Here is a 20,714-nt window from a genome sequence, read left to right on the forward strand (position 1 = left end):
GCTCCGTCAGGCGACCCGCGGTGCCTTAACTCGGAGTCGGATGCCTAGTGAGCAACTCTATAGTATAGTTGTTCCCCAGGCCTCTGCTGAACACTTGAGGTCTAGTACCAAGGGGACGTTACCTCTCTCACACACACGTACACGCCCCGTTCACCCCAGTCGGTTAGGGGAGCGGACAGTTTTCGGGAGTGTGGCGGACCTGGGGTTTGGCTTAAGTGAGTCGACTGTGTCAAAGGGGGAAAAAAAAGGCGCCTTCGCGGCGGAGATACAGGTCCCTACTTAGGGTTTCGGAGGCGGAATCTTGCGCCCGGAGGGGGCCGCACATAACTTTCCGATCCGAAAAGCACCGAAAGGCGGAAACAAAACAAAACAAAAAACCCCCCCAACGATCCGTCATGCCAACTAAGCTAGGGGGCTCTGAGAAGGCAACAAGGCGTTCCGGGGGCGGCGGGGCCAAACAGAAGGTTGAGGTTCAATTCGGGAGCTAGAAAGCGTAGAAAGAGGGTTTCGCGGGTAGCGCGTTCCAAGGGAGCGAAGGGCTGAGGAGGAACATTCTGACACAGTTGCGCTCAAAACTAACTCTCACCCTGAAAGAAAGGAAAAACAAGCCAGGGAAAACTGTTGGCAAACTGGAAAGTAGAAAGGGAGGCGGGTGGGCGGGGGTAGGGGGGATTCTGCCCAAGCCAATCAGTGGCGCTAGGGCCGATGACGTCACAGCCAATGGACAGCCAGCGCGGGACTTTCAATTACTGATCCGCCCAATCGGGAAAAGACTGTGCCTATAAAGACCGCTGCGGCGGGCTGGATCCCGGTTCCTCTCCTTGCGCGTCGCTGCGCCGGTGAGCTCGTGTCTCGGTTCGCTATGGCCCGTACAAAGCAGACTGCCCGCAAGTCGACCGGTGGCAAGGCCCCGCGGAAGCAGTTGGCCACCAAGGCGGCCCGCAAGAGCGCGCCGGCCACTGGCGGCGTCAAGAAGCCGCACCGCTACCGGCCGGGCACCGTGGCCCTGCGGGAGATCCGGCGCTACCAGAAGTCGACCGAGCTGCTGATCCGTAAGCTGCCCTTCCAGCGGCTGGTGCGCGAGATCGCGCAGGACTTCAAGACCGATCTGCGCTTCCAGAGCTCGGCCGTGATGGCGCTGCAGGAGGCGAGCGAGGCCTACTTGGTGGGGCTGTTTGAAGACACGAACCTGTGCGCTATCCACGCCAAGCGCGTGACTATCATGCCCAAAGACATCCAGCTGGCCCGCCGCATCCGCGGGGAGCGGGCTTAAGAAGTGTGCGCTCGGCTCGAGGTTCCATCATATCCAAAGGCTCTTTTCAGAGCCACCCACAACTGCACTTGGAAGAAGCTGTGCCACTTGGCCGTGCTCTCCCGGCGGACCCTCGCATACCCCGGGAGGAGAGGCTGTTAGAGCGGGCAGAGCGTTGGGCTCCAACAGATAGGCTAAAGAAAGGCCAGGTATCTGGCCTAGTCCCCTGCTTGCTGGCCGCCTTCCGGGGTGTCAAGATCTTTGAGCTTGGTCAGTCGGATTCTCTGGCCTGGCGAGCTTGCCGCTGCGTTCTTGGGCGCGGCCAGGGCGCCCAGTTTCGCTTCTTGGAGGCAGCCACGGGTCCTCCCGTAGGGTCGGGCTCTTCTAGGGCGTCTTCGTACTCGACCTTGGCCCAGAACTGTAATCTGTCCCGGGTCGGGGGGTGGGGGGGTGGGGGGGTGGGGGGTGGGGGGTGCGGGCTGTTAGGCCAGGCGGAGTCACTAGGGGACGCTCAGGATTCGCGGGCTTGAGCGCGCGGGGGCTGGCCTTCAGGCAGCTGAGAGCTGCGCGCAGGTCTGACCTCCTTACCCCCGCCGGAAAGGGCCCCGCCCCGCGTGGCTCTCCGGCTCCGACGGGAAATCGCCATCTCGGTCGGTCCCGCCCCGTTTCTGCCGGGGAAAGTGTGGTATTTTGGGGTTCAAGTGTCGGTAATTTGGGGCCTCACTCCCACCCTCTGCTTCTAATCAAAACCCGGGGGTTGGGTGGAAGGGTGTTTGTACAGGTCCTAAGCCCACTTTCGTGAGCTGGGCGTTAAACATATTGCTCCTTTTCTGCCGAGTTCACAGTGAGACTCACTCTACTTCGCGAAGTAATCTCTAAAAGCTTCAACCTGTGTTTGGATTCTCTTCCCAGACTTGGTAGTGTCTCTACATGTTTTATTCAGACATGTGGGAAGTCGGTCCCCAGGTTTTGGATTACTCAGCGAAAGAACAGAAGTGGGGCTCTGAGTTCAAGTTTGGGGAAGAGATCAAACAGGCAGAACATGGTCCTCCTTTGGGGAGAGGAAGTTACTCTCATTAGGAAATAGTGAGAATGGAGGCCTTAGAGATGATTCTTGTACCATTTGGGAGGTGGAAGTGCAAGGCCTCTAGTGGGCAGTGGCGTGGGGCAAGGTCTTGTAGAGCCCATCTCCACAGAGCTCAGACACAAAGGCTGTACAGGTCTTAGGTGACACCTCTTAACCTTCTCAGTCACTTATCTGAACTTGGAAAAGGCCAAGACTTATGTTTCCTGCTTTGTCTCAGCACAGTGCCAGATTGAAAGCATTCATTATAGAGATCAGTGAGAATTCACAGAAGGGAGAGGGAAAAGGAAGGATATTTACTTTTTGTTTGTTTGTTTTTTAAACTTTAGTTATGTCTTTTGAGATGTGTCAGAAAAGGGGGGAGCAGTGTAGGGACTGCGGCCCCTCCTGCTACAGGTTGCAGTGTGTTTCTGCTCCAGGGTCACAGCAATTTCCAGAGCATGCCTCTGGGTCTCTGCCTAGACCCTTATTACCTGCCTAGGCCCCCAATGCAGGGTGGATCCAGGGCCTGGGTCTGTACTCTGAGTTAAGAAGTAGTGAATTCAAGGGGTGTGTGGGGCACCAACTTTGCACCCGTCATCTCATGCATCCTCATGGTAAAACTTTCAGGGACATACAGACATAGGGCTCTCTGAGGTACAGCTTGAGGTTCTCTGGTGAGTGAATTGTCTAGCATCTCAGGTTCAGGAGCAGCTGAGCAGACCCCGGAAAACTGCAATTTCGTGTCAAGTGTCAGTGCTCCACATCCTCTGCCTGCCTCTGAGATCACATTGCTTTATTTTACCAGTCTGGGCACCCTTAACATTCAGGAAGTCTTTCTGTATGAATCTCAAGGGAAGTTTAGTGGCATTTCTTCTTTTTTGCGGTACGCGGGCCTCTCACTGTTGTGGCCTCTCCCGTTGCAGAGCACAGGCTCCGGACACGCAGCCTCAGTGGCCATGGCTCACGGGTCCAGCCGCTCCGTGGCATGTGGGATTTTCCCAGACCGGGGCACGAAGCCGTGTCCCCTGCATCGGCAGGCGGACTCTCAACCACTGCGCCATCAGCCCTGGCATTTTTTATATCCAGTCAGGAATAGCATAAAATTTTGTGTTCCTGTCACTGTAGAGGCCTACCCTCACAGCAATCTTTCAAATCTATTTGTTTGGGAGACCAGCATAAAAGAAGTTCATCAATGCAAGAGAACAATTTAAAATGTAAGTTTTATCATTTAATCATTTCTGTACTTAAATCATTCTCTACTCTCAGATTGAGAGTTAAAGGAAAATTAAGGGCAAGGTAAATAAATGCTTTTCCTTTAGTGATTAGGTTCTATGTGGTTAGATTGGTTTCAAGGAAAGTCTGCCCCAAACCTGGGATTTTTAGGAATAGAAAAACAGTATTTGTTCAGGTTTAATTCTGCCTTAGTGAGGGTAGTGGGGTACAGGTGCATGGGTGTGTGCAGAGAGAAACTACATGCCCTGTTGATTCTACCTTTGCTTCCTTGGAAGAGGACTTGGCCTTCGGGTTCACACCCTCTCCTGATCATCCTTCTCCTTCTCCAGGTCCTCATCTCAGCCTTCTCATGTTCTCTTTCTCTTCCAGGCCGCATCAATATTTCTGGTTGTTTCACCCATGCTGACCTTGGCTGTTTTTTTTTTTTCTTCTCTCCTTGAAACTAAAGTGAGATCACGGCTTCCCTACTTTCCATATCTCTGCTCTCTGTCAAGTGCTCCCAAATTGGTATCTTCTGAGACCCCTGTCCTGAGCTCTACACCAATATTTCTAACTGCCTGATGGCCAGGTCCTTCTGGATGGATAATAGGCACTTCAAACTCAGCTTCTTTCCAAAACTGCATCATCTTGCTTCCCAAAGCTATTTTTTCCCTCCTATATTCCCCATCTTAACTGAAAGGCACCTTCACTCCCTCTCCCCCATCTGTTCAGGTCAGCAGTTCCTTTTTTTTCTCATTCGTCCAAATGTCATGGGTCAGCAAGTATTATCAAATCCTCTACCTGACTTTCAAGTCTATTACCCTCTCTCCATCCATCTATGGTCCCTGTCTTAACTGACACCCTCACCAGCTATTCTAGAGGATTAAATATTCAGACTTGACTCTGCTTTGCTACGAAGCATCCACTCTGTGTGAGAGCTGTCTTTTTTAAAATGCATTTTTTTTGAGCCTGTCACTTTCATTCTTAAAAATTTTCTGCCTCCCTCTCTATTCCCTTCAGAATAAAGTTCACCTTCCTTTGCATGGCAGTCAGAGCAGTACAGGTTAATAACTGGTAGGGACTCTGGAGTTAGACAAACCTGAGTTTGAATCCTGGTCTCACCCATATAACAGGTATCTGACTTCAGCAAGTAAATCTCTGTAGGCCTCATTTTCCCATTTGTAAAATGGGGACAACAGTATCTTGCTAATAATGTTGTTGGAAATATTAAAAGTGACAGTTCCTATAAAGTAGCTAGCACAGTGTCTGGTCCAGAATAAGTATTCAATTACTTTTAGTTACTCTATTAATAGTTATTAAATTTAAAAATCCCAATAAAAATTATTTTAATACACATCTAGTTCCTGGTATTTCCCAGAGCCTCCCCAGGTTTCAGGTGCACTGCCAACTGAACAGAAGGTTCTAGCCCCTCAGAACAACTGCAATCCCCAAGCATACAATGTCTTCACACACTCCATTTCTTCTCTCCAGAATGTCCTCCCCTTTTTAGGTAACCCTGAGAATCCCTGCTCATCCTTTCTTCCCTTTCTCCTCTTTGCTTTTATCTCTTTAGGCCCTCCTCCTTGCTTCTCCCTCATCCTATCCTAACACCCCTTCCTATTCCCTACTCTTGGCATTAGGCTGGCATCATTCATCAGGGTGAGGACTGGTCCTTGTTCATCTCTGTGGCACCAGCACCCAAGCAGTGCCTGGAACACCATAGGTGGTCAAGAAATGCTTGATGAGGGACCAATTCTCCTGGTCTTCAACTCTTTGTCTTATATGAGGGAGCTGAGCAGAAGATGCTCCCAGTTCTTGGAGTACTTGAAGTTACAGATCAAGAACTGGCCTGGACTGGATATCTGGGAAGTACTTCCAAAGTCCTTGGGGGGGTCCCAGAACATGGGAGCAGGAAACTGTCTATGGGCAGGGTGCCTGGAAAGCCCAGGTATCCCTTGCCCATGAATGGCCCCAGTCCCAGACAGCCTGCTCCTGGTGACAGGAACTGAGAGAAGAGTTCACTGAGCTACATTCCCACCAGTGCCCCCAGTCTGTTCCTGAATGCAGAGCATCTGGGGAGGAGTGTCTGTTTCTATACCCACAAAGACATCAGATTCAGCCCTACTGACAGGATTTTTGGGGATATGGTATGGGATTGGGGTGTGGTCAGGAGCAGAGAGTGAAGTATGTATAAAGAGCAGAAAGAAGGGGAGGAAGGATAGTAGAGGAGAGAAAGGGGTTGGGAAACAGAAGTCTAGGGTCCTCACTGCAATGAACTGGGGTTGATACCTGAGACCCCTTACAGCGTAGGGCCAGGGCTCCTGACCCTTAACCAGGAAAAGGCTGCAAAGAGAAAAGACTGTGATCTCCATTTCCTCATATGTAAAGCAGGATCCAATTGCACCCACTTCAGGATTGCTGTGAGGATGAAAAGAGATAATACAGCCCATACAAAGTGCTTGGAACAGAACCTTACATATGGTCATAAATCAATATTAGTAGCATCATTAATATCAGTGATGTAAATATTAGTGACATTAATGTGAATTGATGTAAGTCACAGTTATAATCATGTCATAGAAAAAAGAATGACAGGCACACACACATACAAATTGGTGAATAATTTTCAACACACAGCCAGCTTCTAGACTGTGCGCCCCAGGAAGTAAGAATACCCAGATCCCTAGATGGCTTATGGCTCATCTTTCACTCTCATTCAATTTCACAGTATCCCAGGGTGGGAAGAAGGGCGTTTAAAATTTCTGTTGAATAGCTGAAGAAACTAAAGCTGCTGAGGGAGAGATACCTGGGAACGTGGGTCATACAGCTGGAAGACAGCAGATGTGGAACTTGAGCCTGGGTCTTTCGTTTTCTTTTTGTATTAGATTCATTGTGTCAGAAGAAAAACACACAATAATTACATGTAGAGATACACTATCACTATATATGTATAGTAGCTCTGATTTCTGCTGACTCCAAACTATAGAAAGATATAATTTTATATTACTACCTGCTGCACATTCACACATATCTAAAAAATTGAAACAAGTTATACAAAAGGATATTTTTTTGGTTTGGGATGCACCTTGATATTTTCAACCCTATTCTGTTTCATTAATAAAAGGTACTGGTTCCCATTCTCTAAATTGATTTTATCACCTGCTCATGGGTTACAACCTGCAACTGAAAACCACTGCAATAGAAAAAATTACAAAGAATAAAGTAAAATCATCACTCAAATTAAAAAATTCTTACTGTTTTGTTCAACAAGAAGCCTGGCTGGGACTTCCCTGGTGGCCCAGTGGGTAAAACTCCACGCTCCCAATGCAAGGGGTCTGGGTTAGATTCCTGGTTGGGGAAATAGATCCCACATGCATGCTGCAACTAAGAGTCCCCATGCTGCAACTAAAAAGGTCCTGAATGCCACAACTAAGACTCGGTGCAGCCAAAATAAATAAATAAATAAATAAATAAATAAATAAACAAGAAGCCTGGCAACTGTTCATAGCTGGAGGCATGTATATGAGTTTGCAGAAATGGGAACCAGGTCCTTAGGCTCTGTGAGAAGACATGCACTATAATGAAGGCGAGCCGTGGTAGGCAGTGGAGAAAGGTGCAGATGAATTATCTGGAAGGTCAGAGGGAAAGGTCAGTTTTAACCAAGGGATCCACGGAGCTCTTCTTGTAGGACAACTTGAGGTGGGGTTCAAGAGAAAGACAAGGAGAATTGTGAGTGGTGGCTGGTCCACAGGGTCCAAGGCCAGAAAGGGGAAATGACTTTTCAGGGGTGGGATTTTGAGGCCGGCTTATTGGGGGTCTTGAATGCCAAACTGGGGAGGGGGTAAATTTTACTCTGTAAACAGTGTAGGGGGAGGGATTATAGAAGAGGAAACAACAAAATTAACATACATATGTAGAGATGCTCATAAATACTAGTAATCAGAGAAAGGCAAATTAAAGCAATAATGAGATAATCACTTTACACTCGATACTCTGGCCAGTCATGGAAAGTTGAATAATGCTCAGGGTTGGCCAGGATGGAGGGCTTAGGTGGTTGGTGCTCAGCTGGTGGGGTGTGACCTGGGGCAGCCATTCTGGAGAGCAGCCTGGTACTTCTTAGGCCAATTAAGTTTACACATCATGGGAACCAGCAGCTCTGTTTGTACGTATTCATCCAAAAGAAATTCTCACACAGGTCTGTCAGAGACCATGACAAGAATGATGGAACATCAGAAACAATGTGGGCATTCATCACTGGAAGAGTTGATAGAGAAAATGTGGCAGACACACTCCATGGAGCGCTCTGCAGCAGTAAGAGACAGTGGATTATATGGGCACATAACAATAAGGACAGATCTTAAAAACATAGTTCTGAGAGAAATAAGGAAATGAGATCTAATAGAATATTATTTATGGAAATTTTAAAGATTAATAGATTTTGCAATCACACATAGAAATTAAAAGATACTTTAAACATAGTAGAATGGTTTTCTGTGGGGGGTGATGGGGAAAAGATAGGGAAATGGGGACAAGAGAGTAAGAAAATTGGGGAACGCCCAAACGGGGCAATGCCTTAAGCAGGTGGGTAACATAATCAGGGCTGTGTACACAGAGGGTTAATCCGTAGTGGGGGTGCAAAAGGAGTCAGAAGTGAGCAGCGGCCAAATCCCAGGCCTCAGGGGTGTAGCAGATGAGAGGTGCTGAGCGTGAGGAGAACAAGGCAAGCAGCCACAGCAATGGACTGGAGGGAAAGTTTTGATGTTATTGCAGGTAGAAGATCGCCTGAACCTGGATGGGGATAGAAGGAGGTGGTTATGGCAAAAAGTAATCAAAGGTGTCTTGAGACCTTCCTGCCTGAGCGACTGGGAGGATGAGGCCACCATCACAGGAATAGGCAGGCTGGGATGGGTAGCTGCTGAAGCGTTCAGGCCACACTGGGTCAGAGCTGGCACCAGGCAGAAGCAAGTGGCCATGTCCTTCCGGCAGCTGGGATTGTGGATCAGGAGGCAGAGCTAGAGACCGGCTGGATTTTCCTATCTTCCCAGAGGAGCTAGAGGAACCAGTGGGAATGCCTGAGAAGAGCTTATAGGGAGATCAAAGAAGGGGCCTCTCAGGAATCTACACCACTTAGGGATCTGGTGGGGAAGGGAAGATGAGTAGAGTTTTGTCCTAAAAGCAGAGGAAAAATATCATGAGGACATTGGATCAGATGATTTCTTGGGTCTTTTCCAGAATCAACATTATATGGTTCTATTAAATAAATGTAGCAAATGTATTAAAGATCCTCAGATTATTTGGGGTTTTCAAATTTTAGGCAAATATTTTAGTAAGATTCAGGAGCATCGTAATGTATCAGAGAATGCCAAGTTATTTAAACTGCACGAACGTCAGTTTCTTGCTTTGAAAATGGGGATAACTACCTTTTGGGGTTGTTCTGAAGATTTGTAAACTATGCAAACAATATAAATGGTACATAGTAGGTATTCAATAAATGGGAACTATTACTCATTATTCTCTTGTTTAAAAGTTAATTCAGGGACTTCCCTGGTGGCACAGTGGTTTAAGAATCCACCTGCCAATGCAGGGGACATGGGTTCGAGCCCTGGTCCGGGAAGATCCCACATGCAGCAGAGCAACTAAGCCCGCGCGCCACAGCTACTGAGCCTGCGCTCTAGAGCCCGTGAGCCACATCCACTGAACCCTCGCGCCACAACTACTGAAGACCATGCCCAGAGCCCATGCTCCACAAAGAGAGAAGCCACCACAATGAGAAGCACGCCCACTGCAACGAAGAGTAGCCCCTGCTTGCCGCAACCAGAGGAAGCCCGCGCGCAGCAAGGAAGACCCAACGCAGACATAAATTAATTAATTAAAAGTAACTAAATTTAAAAAAAAATTAATTCAAATCAAAGAGTGGTACCTAAATTCAACGCCAATGGCCACTTCATGGTTAGAGAAACCAGAGGTTACTGTGCCTCCTTCCATCTCCATCTATTTTTCTCCTTCAATCTTGCTGCCACTATTCTTGTCCAGGGCCCTATAAGGCTTGCAACAGCCTCCTAACTCATTTCAATTTCTAATTCTCTGTCCCCTTCAGTCCACCTTGCACACCTCAGCCAGACTAACCTTCCCAAAATATCACTCTCAACTTGCTCAAGAATCAACAGAGATCTCCAGGCTCTATTCTACTGTGTCTAATCTCCTCTGCCTGATTTCAAGGTTCTCCAAGATTCATCTCTTTAGGGTGTGGTGAGCCCAGCTGAGAAGCAGACCTATCATCAGGCCTCATTAACTAAAAAAAAAAAAAAAGACTGGTATGGAAAATCACCCAGAGGATTGCCTGCTGATAAATAGACATATGTGTAGTGAATTCTTTTCCTTTTCAATTTATAAAATTGAATTCTTTTTAGCAAATTCTTTTCCTTTTCAATTCATAAAACTCTATTTTGTAAGATTTAACTAAGATTTATTGTCTGCCATGTGCCAGGCACTATGCTAGCCATTTTGAGATGGTTTATCCCCTTCCTATATTTTGAAAACATTGAGTGTTTTTTATAATAAAGACTTACAAAGGAAAAACAAAGTGGCTCATAATCCTACTCTCTAGATTACTTCTGTTGATACACACACACACACACACACACACACACACACACACACTAAAAGTGATACTTTACTTGAGAGAGAATCCAACAGTATAGAAAGGAATAAAATGAAAAGTAAAATCCTCCTCTTCCCAGTCTCCTACTTTATTTCCTCTTCATAATGGTAATAACTGTTACAGATTTCTAATATGTACTTCCAGAAAAATGTTCTATTTATTTACCAATACAGTTCTATTTATTTACCAATATTCTTTTAAGACAATTTACACAGAAGACACACTATCCTGCCCTTTGTTTTCTTTTTCCTTAAAAATATATTTTATATAAGTGAAATATATAAGTGAAAAAAGTATATATATATATATATATATTTTTTTTTAATACAAAAGTGAAAAAAGCAAGGGGCATGACCTTGAGATATATATATATGAAGTCCTTCTATCTCAACCCTTACAGATATAAAAGTGCCTCTGAATCAATCTGCTTTATTCTTTTTAAAGGATGCACAGCTTTCACATAATGGATATTTCTTAATTTATTTACTCAGACTCATATTAATTAATATTTAAGTATTTTCCAGATTTTTACCACTAAAAACACTGTTACAATTTATTATCCTTGTGCATATAATTGGGGTACATTTTCAGTATATCTGAAGGGTTTTTTTTGATAGGTATCGCTAAACTGTAAGCTTCCAATCTAAAAGTTTTGGTACAACTGACTCTGGACATTAGCAACTAAATTTGGTCAGTTTGTTATTTAGTTCTGAATCTCACGGTCCCTCTTAGACAGGATGAGCAAAATGTTAAGTGTTTCCTGATCTTGCAAAGTTTCTTTCTTAAGGCCGTGGGCCCTCTCCGACCAATCAGAATCCCTGCTCAGGGCTAAACTTTGTGAACTCACGATTGAATTTTCCTCAGGTTTTGATTTTGGATTTGTGTTTCTTTGATTGATTTTTCCCCCCCTCTTCTCTTCCTTTGCTACTTGGATTTTGTGTTTAATGGTTGGGAAGTTATTGCATTCAGTCTTATTGCATTGTGAGGTGGTAGAAAGGAAATGAAGGGCTGGTGGCCACTCGTATGAGAAAATTGAACTTTGGCAAAATTAAGATTTGCCATGGTTCATATAGCCCAGATTATCTTCCTATTTATCTATGTATCATCTATCTATGTATCATCTATGTATCTATCTATGTATCTATCTATCTATATCTTCTGATTGTCTGGGGTGGGGGGAATTGTACATTCTTATTTTAAGACAACCAAACAATTCAAAATGTTCAACGAATATAACAAAAACCAACATCCATAAATCACTCAAATTTTTGTGAACATTCTTCCTGATAATTCTCTATACATCCATACATATTTATATATACTAGTAATATTCTGCATTAAGGATAATTCTATCCTTTTGGCTCAAGTAGAGAAATAACATGTTCATCAATAGATAGAATATAAAGCTCAGAGTAAAAGGTTTCAAAGGAAGCAAATAAGAATGTTGTGAAAGATGACAGGAGCATCCAGTCTTCTAGAGCATAATGCTGCTATTCAGAGAAACAGGGAGCCTGGAAAGGAAAGGTAAGACTTCACACTGGTCCATTGTGAAGTCTGATTAGCCAGTGGGACACTTAAGTGCCTCTATGACCATGGTAATGGAAGTAGACATGCAGACCGGGCAAGAATCATTTGTATACATATATCCTAGTGGAAGTCTTGAATTCACCCAGGAAAGGAAAGACTTGGCAGCCAGGGCTGGCTTACAGAGAGTATTTGAGACACTCAGGGGTAGAAATGGGAAGGAAATTATTTTATTAGCACATCAGAGCATTGGGACTTCCCTGGCGGTCCAGTGGTCAAGACTCTGTGTTCCCAATGCAGGGGACACGGGTTCAATCCCTGGTAGGGGAATTGAGATCCCACATGCCCCGCAGCACGGCCAAATAAGATAAAATTAAAAAACAAACAAGCAAAACAAAAAAGCAAATCAGAGCATTAATTCCTCACTGTTACAGATAGTTAAGAACAACAACAAAAAAGCCATTTATTAACACAAAAATATGCATAATGCATATACTGTAATTTGGCAATATTCACAGGCTGGATATGCCTAACAGAGGATTCGGTCATGTCCTATTATAATAGTATTTAGTGGAGCAGACGAGGTGGGAACAGGGATCACTATTAAAATCACTGTAAAGAAGATGTATAATTAATGGTTAAAGGACAAGATCTTGGAGAAATTTAGGAATAAATAAAAGAAACATATCCACTGATTACAAAATTCAATACTGTCAAAAACACAAACCAGTAGAGAGCAAACGTATGGACAGCAAGCGGGGAAAGCGGCGGGGGTGGGGTGTTGGTGTGATGAACTGGGAGATTGGGATTGACATGTATACACTAATATGTATAAAATGGATAACTAATAAGAACCTGCTGTATAAAAGAATAAATAAAATAATATTTAAAAAAACCCACAAACCAATAATATTTAGTAAAACAAGCTAACTACATTTTTTATTCATACTTCTTTTTTGCCCCAAATGCTTTTAGGAAATAAGCTATTTTAACTTTTTCCTCCTGTAATATTTTGTCCTACAAAATTTTATTAGGATCATTCACCTAATGTTTTTCTTTTCCATCAAAGAAAGCAAAATTTAACATTATGGTAAAAAATTAGCGTAATATATACTCAGATTCTAAATATTTTTGTTTGATTTAAAGAAAAACTGTTACCTAGATCAGTCATTCTCAAACTTTAATGTGTTTCAGAATCAACTGAAAGGTTTCTTAAAATACAAATTGCTAGGACTCACCTCCCAGAGTTTCTCATGCAATAGGTCTGGAGTGAGTCCAAGATTTTGCATGTCTAACAAGTCCCAGGTGATCTGATGTTCCTAGACTAGAGACCACACTTTGAGAACCACTAGTTTAGATAATGGACATGTTCCCCCACCCCCTTCCTTTATTCTTTGGTTTCTTTTCAAACTTTTGATATCTCCTTCTCCAGAGTATCTCAGTGAGGATCAGATATATTCAATCTGCATTGCCTTTAAAGTTAAAAAAAAAAATCACAGTGATATTTGAAATACAAATGCCATCGGTTGCAGTTGAGATTTTAATCTAAAGGGACGACGAAACATCTTGACCATAGAATCCTCTTATTTATTTCTCACTTGGACATCTTCACAAATGTTATTCTTGCCTCTCACCCCCTGATCCTCCCCCTCCCTTTACTGTATCTCTTAATAGGATACCAGGCATTTAGTTCCTTCTTTTTTTTTTTAAAAAAAAATATTTATTTATTTATTTATTTGTCTGTGCCGGGTCTTAGTTGCAGCATGTGGGATCTAGTTCCCTGACCAGGGATCAAACCCAGACCCCCTGCATTGGAGCGCCGAGTCTTAACCATTGGACCACCAGGGAAGTCTGTCAGTTCCTTCTTAACAGTCTGACACAAGCCCCACCTCCACAGCCAAGCTTGCTCATTTCCCATCAGCCAGTGACTTCTGTAGTGTTAAGACTCCTAGAGTAATCATCGGCTACATTTCTCATCATACCGAATATGTGCCACCATGTACTTTTGGGCTGTGTATGTTAGTATGTATGCATGTATACGTATGTATTTATGTATTATTTTTATCCCCTATTCTGATAATAAGCTATTACAGGCAAGTCTCACATGCTTTGACTTTCTGGCATCTCCATTGCTAAGCACCATGTTTTAAACCTAGCTCACCAAGTGTTTGATGCTAATGAGAGCTGCCGAGTGTGGAGACCAATAATGCAATAGCTGGCTTATCTTTGGGGAGCTGACAGAATTTCTTCTGTAGAATTTTTTCTTGGCTACGTACAAGCCAAATTTAGCTGTAAAATCATAAGCCTAGATAGAACACTAAAAAAAATCTTTTCCTTGCAAATGTAATAGCTGCAAAACTATAATTAGGTTTAAGGACCAGAGGCGTGGACCTACATTTCAATTCAAATCAAGGCGATTTAGAAGTGATAGTATAGAGAATGGCTTCACATATATATATAAAGGAGAATTTACTTTTGCCTTGTCAAAAATTAAATTGTGCTTTCTGTATTGATGGTGGGTATGCTTCTGCCGGTCTCTTACTCTAGGCTACAACAGGCCCTAATGGAAAAGTCACATACCCGAACTGTTTCTTGAAGACTTGCTTTCACATTAAGGTTATATAGTTTGCTCAGATTTTATATAAGGTTCATACTTAGTTGCTTCTGCATTTGTCTCTTTGTAATATTATCACTGAAAGACAAACCTCATAAACTAAATTCTCCCTTAAATGTAGCGTACGCGTGCACGCACAGGCACTACTCTCGGCAGATAATTGTGAGGGGCCTTTAACACCAAAAACACAGGAAACCAAAAATACTTTCCATACGCTAGCCAGATAATTTCCAGATGTACTTAAGTATTGTATTAATGAGCTCCTCTCTGGTCTAACAACCTATATTTGTTTCAGTTTTGAATGGTTGGTGGCTGGATTTGGTTTTGCTAGTGCTTTTGCACCTTTCCAATTGAGCAGACTGTAATGACACAATAACCCAATGTGCACACAGCATTAAGCCACCCAGCCCACCTCCTCACTGTAGACCTGGTAAGTGAAACCCACACACACCACTTTCCAGTCTGGTCCAACGATTACAAATGATACACGCCCAAAAGCAAACTGAAAAATGCTTTAAATCTGGAGCACGTATATAGCCTCTCAGGCTAGGAAAAATTGACGCAGGCAAGTGAAAGGCAGCTTTTGGTAAGTGACTCGGGTTTTCAGGGCTGTTAGCACTTTTGCGCATCGGTACCTCCTAGACTCCTGATCCCACTACTAACCAGCCCCCAAATTCAAAGTTACCTATACTTCAGGCAGGTGTCTAGCTCTTCTGATGACTGGGTGGTTGGCCCTAAAAAGGGCCTTTGAGATTGTCACGTAGCACAGAAGCTGCACCTTAGCCTCCGAAGCCATACAGGGTGCGTCCCTGCCGTTTGAGCGCGTACACCACGTCCATGGCAGTGACCGTCTTGCGCTTGGCGTGCTCCGTGTAGGTGACCGCGTCCCGAATGACATTCTCCAGGAACACCTTCAACACACCTCGGGTCTCTTCGTAAATGAGGCCGGAGATGCGCTTGACTCCCCCGCGCCGAGCAAGACGCCGGATGGCGGGCTTGGTGATGCCTTGGATGTTATCTCTCAAAACCTTGCGGTGGCGCTTAGCGCCACCCTTGCCCAAGCCTTTGCCGCCCTTCCCTCTTCCAGACATAGCGAACGAGGTCTGAAAACACCTTTGAGACAAGCAAAGTCGGCTTTTTCCCCTGATATACAAGAGTAGCGGACCAGATTGAAAACCGGAAGCGCGCGGGCGGGAAGCTGTCTAAATGGGCCCAACCCCCTCGACATTTCGTCATTTCTTTTCTGCTGTTTCCCTATCCCTCCTTCACCCTCCACAGTTCCCTTCAACGGACTCTCACCGTTTATTTTTATTTATTTATTTAACTTATTTATTTTTGAAGTATAGTTGATTTACAATTTTATATCAGTTTCAAGTGTATCGACAGCGATTCAATATTTTTATAAATTAGACTCCGTTTAGGTATTATAAAATACCAGTTACATTCTCTGTGCGGTACGATAGATTCTTCTAGCTTATTTATTTTATATATAGTAGTTTGTATCTCTTAATCCCCTAACTCTTATATTGCCCCTCCCCTCTCGGACTCCAATCTTTTAAAAGATCTATTTGCCAGAGTCCCCGGGAGAATTCGGATCCCAGCTTCCGGATCCCGTCGCTGTTTTCGCCTCTGTCTCTCTCCCTGTGTGCCCCCAGAAGGCATTAAATTTAGGCTAGGAAGAAAGGAATTGTGGAGATGACCAGAGGAAGAGCAAATGGAATCCAGAAACGGAAAGGAGAACAGAGCACCAGGGCCGTGTACAACACCGACAGAAGGATCCCAGGCTTCGGAACCACGGTTACATAAAACTGCAGCAAAGGCGGTTGCCACAATTAGACTGACAGACCCAGTAGGCGATCTCAAGAGCAGCGGCACCTTGGATGTGCGTGGAGGCGGAAGCAGGGAGAGCGCCGTAATTCCCGAGTCTCGTCTCTGTTTTGTTGATATGAGGCATGGAATTTCACCTCATCTAGGAGAAATCAGATCCTAGGAAAATTGGTCTGTATACTGCAAGACTTCTAACATGGAGGTCAGTGAATCCAACTCACTGTCATGCAAAGCTCTGCTGAAAGAAGCAATATATATAGAAAGAAGACTGAAGAGCCTCTGTACCTCCGTTTCTACAGATCCTCTAAATCCGACCCTTGTTTTCAGCCAGAATTCAGTGCCCAAATTGAGGCCCTACATGGAGCTAGCAAAGTTCGCTGGATTGGGTTTCACAAGAGGACATCTGCTCCATATTGAGAGTCATTACCAGAAACTTCCTTATGAAATCGGGATTCTACTGATAACACGTTCATTACCAGGGCCTTCTGTAGAATACAGGAGGAGATATGGTTTCTGCGTCAGAAATAATTACGTTTTTTTCTGAGACATTATTATTTTTTTGATATTTAAAAAAAGTAACAACGACAACAAAAAACAACTTATGTTCCTTCTTTCAGCTCTCCTTTAGCTCAACCTGCTATATGCTAATGAATCTTAAATCTATATCTTTATCCAAACTTCTAGGCTCCAGACATGTAGATTCTCCTGGGGGTTCTTTAGTCATTTTAAACTCAAAATCTCCCAAAATCAAAATGTTTAAACTTAAAATCTCCAAGGTATGACTCTCGTGGGGGCTGAGGGAATATATTCTCCTCCCCCCACCCCATAAGAATGGGGTTCTCTCTCTGCTCTTTGGATGGTGCCACCTTGTATCACATGCCTAAATCAACACCCTGGAATTCACAATAGATGTTGAAGGGTAGTAGCATATGCCACCCCAAAACATGACTGTAGGAATCCAGGACATGCTACCTCAAAATATGCTGCTTTGGTGTATTGATTATTTTGAGCCGTAATACTTTGAAAAAACAGCAAATGCAAGGACAGACTTTCTTTGAACTCCCCTTATCTGCCTAAAGTCAGATCCTTGGAAAGGAACCCAATTGATAGAAATCCCGGCCCCAGGTTGTTTCATCAACCAGGGAAGATTAACTCTTGTCACAGGAGAGGAGACTAGAAGTCAACACCAAACTCAAACTTTGTCACAAACTATCATACCTCCCATCTATTCTACGGGTCCGTTCATCTTTCCTAAAAATCATTTACTCTCCCTAAGAGGCCTACCTGACCCCTCTTTCCTGTTAATCTGTCTTTGTTAATTTTCAGACCCAGCCAGGGACCCTAAGGGGGTCAAGGAAAAATTTTCCTCCCCTACACAACCCCTCACTGTACAGTGCAGGCAGTAGTGTTAAGGACTGGTAGAAAAGAGGAAGTGTTTATCAATGAGTAGGATGTTGGGGGAATGAGTTTAGTTCAGAATGGGGTAAGAAAAAAATCTCAAAATCATGGCTTCTCAATTTGGTCCAGGGCTGCAAGCTACTCAAAATGAAAGGGAAGCAGGCACATGGCCTGACTAACCCACAAACCAAAGATTCAGTCTCAAAATGGGATAATTGAAGCCCTGGCAGTGCTTGAAGTCAAAAACTAAACACAAACTGCCTTCCTGAAACATATATTTTAATTTAGTTCATTACTTTTGTATTAAAAAGAAACACATGTGCATACAAAACATTATATGCCTAATAATTCACTTACTAACATTTTCTCTTGCCTGTTTATTCCCTATGGTAAAATTTAAGCTTCTCATCCCTGTTTTCTTCCCCTCGTCAGTACTAAATAGTGAAATTTCAGTGCTGTCTCAAAACTGCAGATTCTTATTACTTCTGATGAAAGAAACTTCAGAAATATTAAAGGAGAAAAATATTCCCTCTTCCTCACAGCTGCAGCAAAGCAGAGGTTCTTCTTTATTATAAACTTGCTTCTGATAAAGTGGTGTATTGGGAATGCTCACAGGAGTATCACTCTACTGTCCAATGTGGAGAATAGGTGAAGTCGAACTAATATGAATCAGAATTCTGTTATTAAAGATGACTTCTAAGGCAACCATATATCAGATTGTTATATTCAGAGAAATGTTACCTATGACCCATAATGATATACTATTCTGATTATCTTATTTGATTTGTTGCCCTGGAGTTAATATTTAAATTGGCATCACTGTTCTTGAGTAGAAATTCTTATTCAATTTCTTTATTAAGCCAGAGGAAGACTCTTGGAATTTTCTTATTCTCTACACTATAAAGGTAATATAAGTCCCATTACTGTTAGATTCTATATAAATAGCTTGAGAATCTTTTTCTTGTTTAAATGAACACATCCATACAGCTTGGCCAAGAGTGCATACATTAAAGGAAAAAAAAAAACATTTCAAAGAAATGTGTCATTTGGTTGGGCAGCTTTGGGTTGTCATCGACACCTGCCTTGGGGTAGTGTCCTCTTCCGATGGGAATAGTTCAGTTGAGTAATTCGATCGTATGTTGTGAAGATTCTTCAGTGCTTTAAAATATACCCCAAGCCTGATGAAACTGGAAATCCATTATAATTTCATTCTTTTGCTTTAGAATATTACGCAGGCCTTGTTGCTTATCCAGGATGAGCCATAACTTCTCTGAGACTCAGTTTATTTATCTGTAAAATGAGGAAAATAACATCTATTTCACACAGCTGGGATTAAATGAGATAGTGTATGTAGAGAGTTTTACAATACTGAGTAGTGCTCTGTATATGTAAGACATTATTACAAAACCACCACAGGAGGGGGTAACAGTTGTTCACATCAGCTACACTTTTGCGCTGACAGTTTAGCTCTTCTCCCTAGAGCAGGAGATTGCTGCTGCCTAAGAAGACTTCTAATATGAATCAGAATTCTCTTATTAAAGGTGACTTCTAAGGCAGCCATACATCACAGATTGTTATAAAGATAAGTTTCTACCTTGTGTTTAACGTTCAGGAAATCCTTTCAAAATCACTTTTATTTTATTTTGACTTCAGGAAGATGGTCATTCATACTGACACCATAGAGGTAAGTTTTGAGCCTCTTGGGGCTGCTTTTGTTCTCAGGCTTGAGTTTTTATAAGATTTGGATGCAATAATTTTTTTTAATCAAATAAGCATACGAGTAAAAGTTTTTATGTCAGTTATTACAATTTAAAGCATTGGTAACCTTACATAACTGCTGTTTTATTACATGTAATTTTCTGAAAAATTCTTCAAAGCATATGAAATAAAAGGCAAAGGATCTTCAATTTCCTTACCGAGAATAGAAAAGATATGAAACTTTAAGCGTTAGAAAACACTTTATTGAAGAAAATATGCTAGCAACTCAGTAATCAACGAAAAATTTATTTGCTTTGACACTTTAAATTTAAATCTGACTGATAAGCAACTTTATTTAAAACTCTTCACCATTGTAAAGGAGAAATTAATATTTCTGGTCTTATCGTCCGTTACTTAAAGCGTTCCATCTATAGGACCAAATTAGCCATTGATGGATTGAGGAGGAGGAAACCGCATTCCAAGGGGAAAAGGCTGAAGGCTCTACTCTGTAAATTGGTACCAGTCAGCACACAGCTTTGGCGGAGATCCGAATCGGGTAAACGTTAAGTTTAGTTTTTGGTTCCTTCCACCACATATTTTGTTGAACCTCAGTCATAATGTAACTCTGACTTGCTTAGCTCGGTGTCAGAAGCTAAATAAATGTTAGCTATGGGAGAGGAGTTACAGTAACTAGTAAGTGGAAATGCAGGCTGAAACCTAGGGCATGCTTGCATTTCGAAAGAACCTGCTAATATATAAATCCCAAGCGTGTAAAAACACTTTATAAATTGCTCTTACAAACGTTACAGCAGTTTAAAGAAAAGGTCTGAAAAGAAAAATCTGTGATCGATAAGATTATAGAAAAGTACTGGAAAGTGGAGGTTATAAAAGATTAGCATAACAATCTTCTGTGCAATAAATAGGATTGATTTCTAGCCAATGAGATTACACTTTCGGAAATTCCTAGTTTTTCTGGCCCAATCAAGACGAGGCTATGTCTATAAATAAGACTGCCTACGGGCTGGTGAGTAAAACCAGTGAGCTATCATGGCGCGTACGAAGCAGACTGCCCGGAAGTCAACCGGTGGCAAGGCCCCGCGGAAGCAGTTGGCCACCAAGGCGGCCCGCAAGAGCGCGCCGGCCACTGGCGGCGTCAAGAAGCCGCACCGCTACCGGCCGGGCACCGTGGCCCTGCGGGAGATCCGGCGCTACCAGAAGTCGACTGAGCTGCTGATTCGCAAGCTGCCCTTCCAGCGGCTGGTGCGCGAGATCGCGCAGGACTTCAAGACTGACCTGCGCTTCCAGAGTTCGGCCGTGATGGCGCTGCAGGAGGCGAGTGAGGCCTATCTGGTGGGGCTGTTTGAAGACACGAACTTGTGTGCCATCCACGCCAAGCGCGTGACCATCATGCCCAAAGACATCCAGCTGGCCCGCCGCATCCGCGGGGAGCGGGCTTAAGGCA

At 43.5% G+C, this 20,714-nt stretch overlaps 2 protein-coding genes across 2 annotated transcripts; one reads left to right on the forward strand and one right to left on the reverse strand.

Moving 5' to 3' along the window:
• The first annotated feature begins 757 nt into the window (after nt 1-757).
• On the forward strand, nt 758-20,710 carry LOC132515465 (uncharacterized). The gene is made up of 4 exons (XM_060141879.1): nt 758-1,267; nt 1,324-1,672; nt 15,206-15,430; nt 20,295-20,710. The coding sequence occupies exons 1-4, from the start codon at nt 863-865 to the stop codon at nt 20,708-20,710; spliced, it is 1,395 nt and encodes a 464-aa protein (XP_059997862.1). The 5' UTR covers nt 758-862.
• Nucleotides 8,273-15,423, reverse strand: LOC132514428 (histone H4). Its single transcript, XM_060139101.1, has 2 exons — nt 15,015-15,423; nt 8,273-8,318 (listed from the first exon to the last, which is right to left on the reverse strand). Exon 1 carries the CDS (start codon nt 15,418-15,420, stop codon nt 15,109-15,111), a length of 312 nt encoding a protein of 103 aa, XP_059995084.1. The 5' UTR covers nt 15,421-15,423; the 3' UTR covers nt 8,273-8,318; nt 15,015-15,108.
• Nucleotides 20,711-20,714: the final 4 nt, after the last annotated feature.

The sequence above is a fragment of the Lagenorhynchus albirostris genome, chromosome 2, assembly GCF_949774975.1.
Source record: "Lagenorhynchus albirostris chromosome 2, mLagAlb1.1, whole genome shotgun sequence".
In the NCBI taxonomy this organism is placed as follows: domain Eukaryota; kingdom Metazoa; phylum Chordata; class Mammalia; order Artiodactyla; family Delphinidae; genus Lagenorhynchus; species Lagenorhynchus albirostris.